Here is a 14,512-nt window from a genome sequence, read left to right as displayed (position 1 = left end):
TTTATTGTCATTATCTTGCATTCTCTGAGCTTTCAGCATCTTGTTTTGGTATTATAAACACCTGTGCTTGCAAATCCTAGGCAACACAAACAAAAAGAACATCTTGTTACAATAATATCTACACAAAATGAGATTGGTGCAAAATATGATACTTGCAGCTTTTCAGCTCCCCTATATCCATACACAAACTAGTAACATACAAAGGCTACTTATCCAAAGTGTTAAGTCTGTTTGTGCTTATTATTGTTCATATGTCACAAAGAGAAAGGATGGGCTACATGATAAGATGCTTGACTGGACCTTGGGAGAAACAGTCACATTTTCCACACCTTTCCTGTGTGACTTTGAGCGTGCCATTTAATCCTTTCATCTTCTCATCATCTATAGTATACTACACCCATGATATCAAACAGTGGCACCAGCTCCTGTTCCACAAGAATTATGTGCAGGCAATACCAACCCTGATTGTACCTAGGTATGCAAGGATAGGTGGCTAAAGCCACAAACATCATGCATGTCTAACCTTTAAGTAAGCCTTTAAATTCTCACTTTTTGCATATGGAGTGTAGATTGTCAAAAGAGCACAGTCCCATGTGATAGGCTCCATAAATATGTGTAGGAAATAGAGATTGTTTCCAGAAAATTATAATCAGAGAAATAATATTATCCTCATTTTTAGGTAAGTAGCTGAGATGCAGTTCCTTTAAGAAGCTTGCCTGACATCAGATGAAGAGCCTAGGACAGTGGTGGAAAGTTAACCTAGAGCTCCTGAGCTCATCAGTCCTTTAAGTGCACGCTCTCCATCAGGGCATACAGGGAGGGAAGACAAGGTGGCATCCCAAGAATTGTGCATTGTGATAGGATTCAGAAGGGAAAACTGTTCCTTCATTGGCTTTGTTGACAATTTCAGTAAAAAGGAGTGGAAGGATATCCTCCTAAAGGCTGTTTTAGCTAAAGATTTAGAAGATAAGCAGCAACTGGCCGATCCCATTGTCATACCGAACACTTGGAAAAAAAGACTGTTGTTGCATCTCTGTAGCTGCTGGTATCACCACTCAGAGGAACAGAGGGGGTGGCATTGCAGAATGAGATTGTAATCAGATACACAGCTCTGAGATGGGCTGGAAGAGGCCTGGAGGATCAAGTGACCCTGTTCCAGGAACGCAGTGTTAGGTAGAGATCTGCAGAAGAGATGCTGACAGAAAGTTGGCCTGAGTAACATTAGGTACTTTGAGACACAACAAGACATTTTAGGGACTAACACCTAGACCTTTTTAGCCTATGACAGGACAGGTCCCATCTAGGAACAATCATCTGGACAAATGGAAAGAAAATAGCGAATAATGTCTCTCTTTCCCCTGGAACAAGCGAAAAAGGGTTGAGCCTCAGGGTAACGGGAAACAACAGCAACTGCAGTGTGTCAGGCAGGGGTGAGAGCACAGCCATGATTTTGTGCTGTGCCTTTAGAATCATGGAAATTAGTGGAACCAGCTGTGGTAGAAAATCTACCAGAACTGAGATCTCACCATCTTCCTGCACACTGCTCCAAGGTTGCACTGCCCTCATGGTGAAGAAATTTTCCTGAAGTCCAGCCTGAACATCTCAAGCCACAACTTGTGGCTGTTGCCCCTAATTGCCTTACTGTGTTTTCTTCACAACGCCCTCTTGAACAGCAAGGCTCAATAATGGACGCAGTATTTCCGGTGTGTCCTCACCAGTGTTGACTCCAAAGGGACAGAGTATTTCCTTGATCTGCTGGCCACGCTTCTCCTAATGTAGCCCAGGTTGTGGTTTCTTTAATTCACAATGAGAGTATCTTGATGGCACATATGCTGTACATTTTTTTTGCTCACTTTGTCACAATAGAAATTATTTGTCTTTGGGGGAATTACAGGAAGGGTATTGGGTGACTCTTGGTACTTAAGTGATGTTGCCTGTGTCCTCACCACGAATGGATGGATCCCAGATGACAACTGCATTCTCAACTGAGTAAACTAACAGAGCTTTAAAGCACTTCTCAACTCACATCGGAGGTTTTTCTGTGGGAGATGTAGGGTGATTTGGGCTGAATTAGGGTGGAACCATGTACTGAGACAGAGAAAGGACTGTTGTAACCGTGCACCTGGGACTGGAAGGAGCAAAGGAAAAACATGCTCCCGGAGAAAATACCTGAGTAGAAAAGGTTGTTTGTTGTGAACATGGTGTGCCCATGCTTTATTTATTTGACAAGCTCTGTGGTTACAGTGGGCAGAACTAGGTGAAAATAATTAAAGGCATTGCCAGGAATGGCTTAGGGTCACAGCCTGCTATAGGAATAATATTTCACTGTCAGTCTTTTGTTGCCTGTTGCCTTAAAATAGAAGAGCTAAGATTTTGATGAACAGCTCTTCTTGGGATGGAAAATTCAAAAGCACATATTCCTTTGGAATCTGTATGTAATCTGCCAAGGCAGAGCTGAAAATAAGAAAAATGTTCCCCAAATTTTAAGGAAATGTGAGGAGTCACGGCTCTAGTCTCTCTCAGCTAGATGTTTTGGTGATGCTTTCATTCTACTCATTCTCCCTTACGGAAAAATATCTTCTGAGCCTTGAAAACCAAGGTGGTGGGATAAATCATGAGGGGCAGGCAGCCATATGGCAGGAGAATGTTATCTCAGTTTGCATCCCCGGTGGTTGGAGCAACTTCCAGGAACAACTGGAGATGTAAAGTGACTTTCTGTAAAAAGCGAGGGTGGCACTTGAAGCGAACCAGTGGGAAATAAAGAATGATGCCACTGAAAATGAACAGGACGATGTAGAGGATCTCAATTTGGGGCTGATCAATGATAGGAGCTAACACCAGGTACACAGCTGCCATCAGCACGATTATAGGGATGATAATTGGGACCTGCGAAAGCAAAACATCAGTGTAAAGATTCACGTAATCCTGGGCCACTGTGCGGCTGGACAACCCTGAAATTTGTGCAGAAGGCTTTTTAGATGAAACCCTGCTGCAGCCTGAGGTATTATCCAGAAATCTGAATTAACACAGACATCCTGTTTCCCAGCCCACCCCCACTCCAAGGCTGAACATCCCTGCAAGAGCTACATCACTCTTACACACCCTAACCCCTCATCTTCCCTGTCCTCCTAGACCCAAAGATGCAAACCGCTGTTTTTAGTGCCAGGTCTGTTCTTGCTCTCCCTACTACCCTGCACCCAAAAGCCGAGCTGCAGACGAAACACACAGTAGCATGCACAAATCACATAACTGAACCTTAACACCCTTGGAAAAAAAGTTTTATTCATGTATTGACAGATAGGTAGACAGGCAACCTCAGAAGCTATTTCTGTAAGTCTGGTCATAAAGCATTTAAATTTGAAGCCAACCTCCCTCAAAGGCTAGTGAGTGCACAAGACAAAATGATTTCACAAGGTGAAAAACTGAACATTCTAGCTGGCATTTTCCAATTTTTACTTTTGTGCCTTTTGTCCAACACCAGGGCACTGATATAGACCAAAGGAAATGTTGTTCATGGTTGCCTGTGAGAGCATGGAGAAGACCTGCTGTTGGCTACATCTGCCTTAGCGGGATGCTCTACTCTGCTCCCTCTGCACTTCGTTCTAACACTTTTGGCACAATGCTAATAAAAAATGATTGTTTTCCAACCAAGGGAAATCTTACAGTTAAATATAAACCTGCAACAAGCATACAGATTCTGCAGGACATCAGCCATACATTGTCGGTTGACCTGGAACCTTCAGACATGAGCTGCTTCTAGTTAAGGAGATTTAGGCTATCAAGCCAAAGGCTGCAGCAGGCTGACATCCTCAGGGGACTGACCTGGAGGACTGCAGGAGTTTTATAGAGTGTATGAAACACTATTGCAGAAACAGAACTTCTTTTCCTTAAAGCCCATTCAGCCAAGAAGCTGGGTGAATGTCCTCATCTAGCATCCTAATTTCAGGACAGAGCCACAGAAGCCAGTGACTGGAAGATTTAATAGAGCACTGCTCTTCTCCTTTATACTAAGCCCCATAGGACACTCGATACTGCTTCACACAGCCTGGCAGTGTCAGCCTGTCATCTATCTCCTCGAGGAACCCCATGAAAACCAGCACATTCATTCAGCTTGTCTCAGGGAAAAGTCACTGTTCTGCATTCTCTGTCTCATGACCCCCCTGTTCCTAGGATTTTTTTTCTGTAAAAATACTTCCCTCAGTCACTGAGGAAGCACTGCAGCTCAACTCGCTCATGGCTTCAGGGGGAAGAACGGATAACTCCTGATTTCCTTCCACTTAGCTGTTTTGTGGGGAACAAACGTGTTCCCTGGCCATCTCAAAGGACTTGGGGCATTCTGGGTGAGTTTTCTGCCCTCTGCAAGGCTCTTACACCTGGGCTACTCTCTGAGGAGTGCGACTGAGCTCTGAGAGCATGAACAGGCGAATGCATTGTTTCAGGATCATCCTTCATTTTCCTCTTAAATCTCTAAGAAAAAAAGAGGATATGGTAGATATATTTTCCACAGTGAGGGGGCAGTGCATTATTAACTTATCAAGACAGCAAATTAAACCTTGACTTATGCCTGTATATTCACACTATCTTGCCCCTTGTTGACTTTGCTGAGACAAAATGTGAAGTTAAAAAAGGAGGGAGAACCATACTAAATCTGTAAGCAACCAGCTCCTGCGCTCTTTGTTTTCTCATAATGCTCTTTTAGTCATTTAGGCAATAAAAGAAAAGGGTTTGAGGGTTTTAGGTTTTATTACTTCACCTTGTAAGATCTTGGCAGTTCTGGTTTCTTGATTTTTAAATACAGGAGACCAGAAATAGTCACGCCATAGAAAAGCCATGCTATAAAGCTGGAAGAAAAAAAAGAAGAAAAAAAAGACAGCATGAGATTTGGGGTGAGGTCATCCAGGAATGTCAGTCCTGCCTTCCAGATCCCAGATGTTCATATCTCCAATTAAAAAGGAGAATATTGATAAGAATTTAGTAGTTCTTCCATTCATTTCGTTTCCAGCACAAACAATGAGAACTGTAGAATGATCTGAATATAACAGATTCATTTCAATATGAGGATGAATCACATCCAGTTAAGTATATAGTGACAGAAGCATTCATGCATTGCAAAGATGCTGGTTCCCAAGACCTTTCTTTTCTTTCTTCCCCCCTCTTCCCCTCCACAATATTGGTTAGAAAGCAATAGCCCAGGCTCCAAAAAATATTAAAAGAAAATACTCCTAAAGCAATGCCAACAACCAGGACCACAGGGGATGCAAACAGAAATGCTACACATACATACCTGAAAAAGTTCACGATACTGGTGAAGCTTCCTGATATTATCATTATTAAAGACATAGCAGATGTAAACAGCAGAGCAGGGGAGGGTGTGAGGCATCGCACATGAGCCATAGACAGAATGTCTGGCTGAAAGCCAAAGCAAAACAATATATCGTCATCTCACATACTCCGAGATCCTTTCTCATCCCCCTCCGCTGCTGGTGGGAGCTCTGCCTGCAGCCAGAGCCACTCTTAATCATCAAATAAGCATCATAACATAAAAGCAGTTCAGCTCTGAAGAGTGTAAACACGGAAATCCCCCTCAAGGATATTTTTATTGTGTCTCACTGATTTCATATCATATGTGCTCAGTTTAGGCAGGCAAGATGAGGTTTTCAAACTACCAGTGTGACAGACTAAGGCTGAATCAAAACAGAGCTTTCCTGGTCATCATCAGGACCTTGTGCATGGTCCCACTCCTCTGCCCTCTGTCACGTCTCTCTGGGCTGACTGGAAAATGAGACAAGGACTACTCCTGGAACATTTATGCAACCAATCACAAAGCAAACCAGGATTTGTTCCAGAACACAGAGAATTATTAGCCTCTTTATTGCTTGGTTCATTGGGAAAGTTTAATGAGAAAGGCTTCTTTTTTTTTTTCTTTCCAACCAAAATAGCATGCAAGCACTTCTGCTAGAGCTGAGTGACTGAGAAATGGTGTATGCATTCAGCTCATAGTCCTGGTATGGTCAAATTCAGACCATCTGTGAACTGCTCAGCACAGAGCTTGCCACGATACAGCAGACACTGTCATCAGTAAGAGAAAGCTGTGGAACCTGTAACCACCAAAACCAGTAACCGCCAACCCAGTCATCTCCACCAACCTGGGCCTTCATCTACATAAAAGATTCCGTCCTGTGTACAAGGAGTGGAGCTGGTGCAGAGCGGTACCTTTCACACCTGAGAGCAGAAATGCCCAATGGTATGGGGAGGAAGGACCACAGAAGCAGACAGGTCCATGGGAACACAACACGCAGCTCAGCTGAAGCACTGAGAGGGAGAAGTGTGGGTAGGTGTCGGGGTCTGTGCCTGTGAGTGTGGGGGTCCATACCAGCAGCTGGAGTGGGGCAGTGGCCTCGGGGGCTTTTATGCCCAGTTACCAGCAACTGGTGAGACTGGGATCCAGGGGCAGCTACTGGGCAGACTGAGTGTCTCAGCCCAGCTGCTGGAGGGACCCACACTGTACCTATATTTATGTATCTATTTCCCACTAACAGACCCCTGATCAGCCAGAGACAGGCACAAGATGAGACCCTCAGTGCTGTTTGTGCTAGTGTTTGTGTGGGTGCTCAGTGCGTCTGTATGTGTAGATCTGTGCGGCCTGCTGTCTGCATGTGTATATATACATATATATAGCTATGTATGTGTGTATATATATGTTGTATACTTGTGTTTGTGTGTGTGTGCCTATTGGGAACACATGCTCAACTTACTAGTTGGACTAGGGAGCAGAGAGCTGCAGCAGCCTGACCTTTGTTGGGCTACCAGATTTGGCCCCACCTAACACAGCCAATTAAAAACCCCATGTAAGGCAGATGTAAGGCTCCGTGTCACCTTGTGATTGCTATGAAGCTTGAAGAGCAGAGATATCTTACGCTGTATCTGAACTGGACTACCCCATGGGAAGTCTGGAACACCCCTGAGACCAGTTTGCGTAGTCAGTATTGCCTGCAAAGGCAGCTTGCCAGTCCTGGGCTACCTTCCCAGTGCGAGCAAGGGTGCCTTGCAACATGCAAGCACAGCCAGGTTTCCCCTCCGTGGCAGGTATATTGGCTAGGTCACCCCAGAGCCTGTGCCAGGTGCTCCAATACAGCAGTAATTCAGTTTTTCGTTTCAAAGATGTTCTTAAAATTCAGGCTAGATGTAATTATATATCTTTCTGAAATTACACGGCTCAAGAAGAAAGTCAGGAGACAGCATATACATTACCTTTGAAAAAGATGGGGAAGAAAGTCTTTGAGCAAGAAACAAACCACTGAAGAGCTATCACTCTACCAGCTGAACATACATGGTGTTTTCCTCTCTGCTTTAGTGTACCATGAAGGCAAAGTTGCTCAAAGCAAGCCAGACCCCCTTTTTTTTGTTCTTACCATATGACCTTCCCTTGCAGCAACGTAGCACACGCGGCCTCCGCTAAAGAACGTGCCGTTTGATGAACCAAATGCAGACAGTGCCACTGACAGGGAGATGAGCCATGCCCAGCTGCCAAGGACTTTGTCCCTGAGATGGGAAAGAGTTCACAGCATAACATCCAGCTTGTAGATGTATCAAATACTCATCACAGAACCAGACAGGTTTCTTCCCTCCATTATTATCACTGAAATCTTTTCCTAAGCTTTTCTCATGATTTAAAGCCTTCTTCCAGTTCCCATAATATTTAGTCACTAGCAACTTTGTCTTTTCCAGAAAAGGACGCTTTTCTTCCTGCCTGGTGTACATGTATCTACATCCGTCTACATTGCAGTGGCGTACAAAGCTGTCACAAACAGGTAAAACCCCCTTTTTTTTGTACAGATCCTGTGGCACGAATCCTGGAGACATTGCTATTACAGCCAACAATATTAGCTTGGAAATCGCAGAAAAATTGTTCCCACCAGACCTGAAGAAATATCCTGCATTATAACCTCTTCCCCAATATGCATAAGACTTTAACCCTTTAATCCCACATGCACGTATTTCTGCTACTCGGTGAATCAGGCTTAAGCCAAAGCAATCGTTTGAATTTCAGAAGTTTGGTTCTACAACATGATCAGTCATTTATGGTTTGCTTTCTCCATAACAGAAGTATCAGGGTTACAAATAGAGTTTGAGGTAAATATTTGGAAGATATAATCTTCTCACCTAAAAGTGAAGCTTGTCTGCTGGAATGAAACAGCATGAAGAATATTAACTGAGTAATAAATGCTAGTGTTTGGTGTAATTATCACATACATCTCACACACACACACACAAACAAACACACTGTTCATCTAACTGGCAAAAATCCAAAATTCAAAAGTTCTTTAGAACACTTTATATTTCCATCTGAATTGTATGGCTTTAAGCCTTATGTACTCTTTTTAGTATCACCTATCCCAAACATTCAAAAATCAAGAGTCGGGCTTTCCAAAATCATGGCAGGAGCTTATCTAACACAATAACTTCAAAAATGTAGTTTAGAAGCTTAATATCTGGGTTATGGCCCTTCAGGCTTCAAGTTATTAAGCTACTTGCAATAACCAGAACTAAAATTTTTCCCTTTTTCAAAATGATGGAATATGGGCATCTCCTATGGTCATACGACTCCATAACCTGAAGATCTCAAGGGAAAACAGCATATACCACAAAATTAACAACAAAATCTGCAGCAATTGCGTATTTTGCATTTATGAGATCGGTGCTTTGCTGTTTGGACACTGAAAATGACTACAGGAGCTACTGAGAGTAACTTCTTACAAGCAAACTGAGATCTTCAGTTGCTGTTAAATCACTGGCACCAAAGAAATACTGGGGAGAGTTTCCTGAGCTCCTTTTGTGGCTGCACCTCTCACCACAGAACAATGTTTCTCTCAAGCAGTTTTCTTCTTATATGAGGAATAAATGAATTTAAATGTGCCGTGTCCTCCTCTGGCTTCTTTATACTCCTCTCCTGTCCTTCCCTAATGGCCTGAATAGCTGCTTTTCTTGCTCGTGATCCACAGCCATTACACCCTCCTCAGCCTGTGGCTATCCACCTGTCCTCCAGGCTTTTGAGCGCTCAGCTTTCTGGTTGCTAGTTCAATGTCTCTTCCTAAATTGCACTCTCGGGGTGAAAAGGTTAATCAGGCAGGAAAAGGAGATGTGTTAGAAAGGAGGAAGCTCACAAATAACTTGTTAATCAGGAATGATGGGAAAGGAAGTGCAGAGAAAGTTCATGACGCTGCAGCTTAGTGAGGCTTTGTAACCTGTTCAAACAAAGCACTAGACCTTTAAAAGTTCCTGCTTATAATGGCATGAAAGGCTATTAGAGAAGACATCTAGCAAGAGCTCAGTCAGATCTTCAAACTGGAGATCTTGTGAAATGCACACAGAAGCAAAGCCACTGCTGACTTTTTAGGAAGAGGATGAGCAGCAATATAATCTCTGGATATTCTGTGTCATCATTTCTGCCAGACAACTCATTTAGGGCTATCATGGATTCTGTGTCTTTGGAAATAATTAGACTAAGGCTGGATGTTCTGGTGGAAGATCATCTGGTTAGATGTCGATGGTGCCTATATCTCTCATGACGGTCGCTTCCTTCTCCTCCTAAATCCTTGTCTTGCACAGAGCCTGTTTAATGTCAGCAAACACACCAAGATGATGGAAGGTACAAATAGTTTCTGTGCAACTCCAGAAAAGCACAAGCCAACTTAAAGATACAATTACCAAAGGCTACCCAACCCATGTATAACACTTCTCCTTCTCAAAGGTGTTGGAGAGATCAGTGTCATTTTCCTTTTCCCCACAGATGGAGTAACTGAACCAAAAGACTCTGGTCTGGTCTAATTTCCAGGTACCGAGCAGACAGGATTCACCCGGCTGGCTCCTGTCTCACTCCCAAACCACTGCCTCTGCATTAGTGGGGCAGAACATTGTCCTCTCCACTTCTCTGGAAATATCTAAAACGCGGGGCATCTCCCAGTCCCCAGGTCTGGATATGCACCCTCACTGCATCCTCACTGTCTGTGGGGAGATGCTGCTGGTGTGCACTTCATCCCCTCTTTATGGCCACCTTCCATGGGGAAAAACATGAGCTGGAGAGGAGCCACAGGTTCCCAGTGTGAATGAATGGGAATGGGGAATAAAGGGTGTGCTGCAGAGCACCCCATCTTGGCAGCCTAGCTGCACCTTGGAGACCATGACGGGTGACCTCATTAATGTTTATAAATATGTAAAGGGCAAGTGTCATGAGGATGGAGCCAGGCTCTTCTCAGTGACATCCCTTGACAGGACAAGGGGCAATGGGTGCAAGCTGGAACACAGGAGGTTCCACATAAATATGAGGAAAAACTTCTTTACGGTGAGGGTGACCGAACACTGGAACAGGCTGCCCAGAGAGGTTGTGGAGTCTCCTTCTCTGGAGACATTCAAAACCCACCTGGATGCGTTCCTGTGTGATATGGTCTAGGCAATCCTGCTCCGGCAGGGGGATTGGACTAGATGATCTTTCGAGGTCCCTTCCAATCCCTAACATTCTGTGGTTCTGTGGCCAGATGAGGCTGGTCAGCCTTGGTCTTCAGTGGGGGAAGGCTACACACTGCCCTGAAGGTGACGGAGCAGGGACTGGCAGCACGCTTCCCTGTAACATGGCCTGACAGGTCTTCCTGGCCTGACCAATGCAGTGCTGTTATTCCCGCTGGGAATAGCACCTAAACCTCCCGAAACTCAGGAGACAACCTGTATTTTAGAGGACTGCATTGGCTGTGTTGCCACAAGCAGAGCTCACCCCCAAGTGACGGCCACAGCTCCTGAAGACAGCAGTTCAGATGGAGTCATGGCTGCTAAGTAGCTCATGTTTACCAGCAAATACAGGCATGTGACCAAAGGAATGGCAATCATCACGGCTCTGGGGAGGGTCACCTGGAACAGGGATGACAAGAGAGTTAGGTGCAACACATTTATGCCTGCGCTGGGCTTTGTTTGTTTGTTTTGTCTTTGCCACCACCCACGTCTCTCATTCAAACTCCTTTGCTCACTAAGCTTTTCCACAGAATAATTCTGAGATTCAGATTCACATGGCACCACTCTCCCAAAGATGTCAGGCAAACAGTAAGGTTGTACATTTCAAAAACTAGTCTTCAGAACAACAACAACAAAAAAACAAACCAAAAAAAACCCCAAATCTTATTCAAAAAGACTAATAGCTGCCCAAGATGTCTGTTGCATACTTCTTGATTACTTTAATATTGATTTATTTGTTACTAGTGTGTTATGTCTCCTGGTGTGCTGCGTCTTCCCATGAACACCCCACTGACATGGATGAAGTACCAGTGTGTGTTGCATCACATTTGACTGCTCTGAGGGCTAAATCAAAGCTGGGCACCACAAGGGAAATTTGCTCTAGGAAGGAATTATTTTTTCTTCCTAGTGACAGGATGCTACCTTGGAACTTCATGGACCATTTTAAGGCTCAATAAAATCAGCGACCACTACCTCGTGCAGCTGAAAGTACGGGAAAAAAGCAAATAGTAGGGTGATCATAGAGCAACTGTATACATCTAAAAACCCAAAATATCATTTTTTTTGCGTTCCCCACTCCCACCAGAGGACAAGATACAGCAATTCCTTATGTTGTTGCCTCCACCCCACAAGGGTCTGAATATCAGTGCTCATGGTCCTGTGGGAGAGAGTGCCACATGACCCTAGGATCTTTGCTGCCATTTAGATTAATATTCAACTGTGCATTTTCATTTAATCCGTAAAGTCTTGTTTGCTGCACTGCTAGAAAGCACGCTCTGTACACTCTGCACTCACACAGCTCTTTCTAAAAAAAGGGTTGTTCACTGCTGTAGTGTCTGATCTGTGAAAAGAGGTAATATGGCACAGAGAGGGCTGATGTGAGATGCAAGTGAGCTACTTCAGTGCCTATAGCATGGGCAGAACAATGCCTAAAAAGTAGTCATTTAAAGACAAGAGTCATTCAGAGAGTTAGACTCCCTCTCCAGTAAGGCTTGGCTTGCTCTGAAGTTCCCCCTCCATGGAATGAGGAGAGAGAAGTGGTTTTTTGATGCATACATTATAGATCAAGTATTTTAGGGAATATGTGGTGTTAAGAAACCTTTATGGATTATAGCAGTGACTGCTTTTCTGCATAAATCTAGGTGTCTACAGTGAGATCTTCTAAACACTAAGACAAAATTTCATTCCCAAAGCACTCAAGTGCTGCCTAATAGCTTTTTTCCAGTCAATGGATATTTTAGTGCTTCCTTGTAGGTAAGCTGTTATTTTGCTTAGAGACTCGCTCATATCCTTTCTGGACACATCCATAGGTGTCTTGCTGCAGAAGACAGAACAAACCAGGAGGAAAGCTCAGTAGTATCTCCTTGATGCTCTAAACCCTTGATTGCCCCTCTTAACACAATCATAGAAAGAATCAAACATATTAGCAGCAGGATTAAGCAAGTAAAACCCAGCTCCCTCACTCACCTCAGGCTTCTTCAGTTCCTCAGTTACATAGTTCAGGTTGTTCCACCCATCGTAGGACCAGAGTCCCTGGTAAAACGCTACTCCAACTGCCCCGATACCTGCAGTTGTGTTTTGAAAAGCATTTTGAAAACTCTGAGTTTGTCCGTTGGCAAGCAGCACCAATCCACCCACCACGATCACCAGCAAAGCCAAGAGTTTGGCAGCTGTAAAAATGTTCATAACAGACGTCGCCAGCCTCACATTGAGACAGTTGATGATAGTTAAAAGCAGGATGCAAGCAGCAGCTGTACATTTGATGACAACCTGTGGAGATGAGCATCCTGGGTAGAACGGCGCAACGGTGTATTCAGCAAAGCTCAGACAGACAGCTGCCAAACCAGCTGGTCTCACCAGGATAACAGAAGTGTAGGCGAAAAGGAAAGCAGGAAAAGAACCAAAAATCCTCAAGATGTAAATATATTCTCCTCCAGACTCTTTAATTATGGTTCCAAGCTCAGCGTATGACAAGGCTCCAAACATGGCCAGGAGACCACACGCTGCCCAGATAAGCAGGCTGCTGGCAGGGCTCCCCATATGATGAAGCACCCACTCTGGGGACATAAAGATCCCCGAGCCTATCATGGTGCCTGCAATTAATGACACTCCGCTAATCAGACCAACCTCTTGCTTCAGTCTTAATTTCTCCTTCCCTTTACCCAGATCTGTGGACGAATGAGGTGAATCTGTTGTCTTCCTTTTCCTCATTGTGGGAATGTTAGGAGGTGTTGCTGTTAGGAGAAAATACAGAATAAGACTGAGGCATTTGAGTAAGGACTATCTCGGGCTTTTAGGGTTAAGTTAATAATTACAAAAGTCATGCTGAACACTGTCAAGAAACACAAACTTACCTTCTGCGTTTTGCATTCTTTCATTACCCATCTTATCTTGGTAATTTATCATGGTTCACATCCTGCAAAGATTATCTTTGACTCTCATTGCAAGCAGTGGTATCGGATAGCATTCAGCACCACCTCAGAATCACTGAGTACCTTACTGGACTGTGTCCCTGATTACCCCTCCTTTAAATTATGCTGCAAATGGCATCTGAAATAATGATCAGGCAAGCAAAATCCCCATGCAAATCTGTACTTTATTCTTTGATTACAGGTCAATGCTCAAGCACCTGCTTTAGTGCTCAATCATATTTTCATTCCCCACTATAAAGGGATTAAACAAGCCTGTCACCCAACATGCTATGGCTTTGCTCAGCGAGGAACATTTCCAGTGTCTTAATCAAAGACAGAGAAATGTTCTGCTAAAAACAGTTCAGAAATTGTTTTTCTGCACAATGGTAGGGGACAATTCTGGCTTTTTCAAATTTTAGAAAGTGCAGGAGGAGAAGAGTAAGAAGGCTATAATTACATTTTATGGGCCCTTTTTGCCAATGTACATGAGGTATGCACATTCTAACCAGACCATGATCTTCAGAGGACTTTGTCACTGCTCATCGTATACACATCTCAGTGCACACCCAAGAGAAACATAGAGGCACAAGCTTTTGGAAACACCACTGACCCCTACTTAAATATCCAACACATAAAATTTCAGACTTTGGGGAAGGTTCTGCTATAAATCTGAATTTTGTTACAGTGCATGAGGGTGTATTTTGTGATCTGTAATATGTACGAAGTATTGAGCAGAAGGGAATGTCCATATGGATTCCTTTAAATTTAAACTAAACTTTACTGACTGCAACTGTAAAGAAGAAGAGTTACTGGCCTTGGTGGTTTCTTGCAGTCTTCTGTTGTGATAAGTACCAGAAAACAGGAGAGAGACCTTCCTCAGCCTTTCATGGAAACAGCAGACCTTGAATCTTTTAAACTGTCCTCCTCAACCATTTGAGCTAAAAAAAGCATGAATATAAACAGAAAAGTATTTTTATTGTTTGTCTAAAAATTCCTTCTCTTCTAAATCATTTAGATTTCTCTTTCCTTGCCTTTTTTTTTTTTTTTTAAATCATCTCACTAGCTTTGCAGTTTTCTGCAAGAAGAGTTTAAGTTAACTC

At 43.6% G+C, this 14,512-nt stretch overlaps 1 protein-coding gene across 1 annotated transcript; it reads right to left on the bottom strand.

The window, feature by feature from the left end:
• Positions 1-2,652: 2,652 nt before the first annotated feature.
• Positions 2,653-14,287, bottom strand: LOC137669230 (b(0,+)-type amino acid transporter 1-like). The gene is made up of 7 exons (XM_068411219.1): positions 14,221-14,287; positions 12,469-13,217; positions 10,769-10,902; positions 7,413-7,542; positions 5,285-5,409; positions 4,754-4,841; positions 2,653-2,886 (listed from the first exon to the last, which is right to left on the bottom strand). Exons 2-7 carry the CDS (start codon positions 13,210-13,212, stop codon positions 2,653-2,655), a joined length of 1,455 nt encoding a protein of 484 aa, XP_068267320.1. The 5' UTR covers positions 13,213-13,217; positions 14,221-14,287.
• Positions 14,288-14,512: the final 225 nt, after the last annotated feature.

This window comes from Nyctibius grandis, chromosome 1, assembly GCF_013368605.1.
Source record: "Nyctibius grandis isolate bNycGra1 chromosome 1, bNycGra1.pri, whole genome shotgun sequence".
Taxonomy (NCBI): domain Eukaryota; kingdom Metazoa; phylum Chordata; class Aves; order Nyctibiiformes; family Nyctibiidae; genus Nyctibius; species Nyctibius grandis.
Note: the sequence above shows the minus strand (reverse complement) of the source record. Positions and strands in the feature narration are given on the sequence as shown.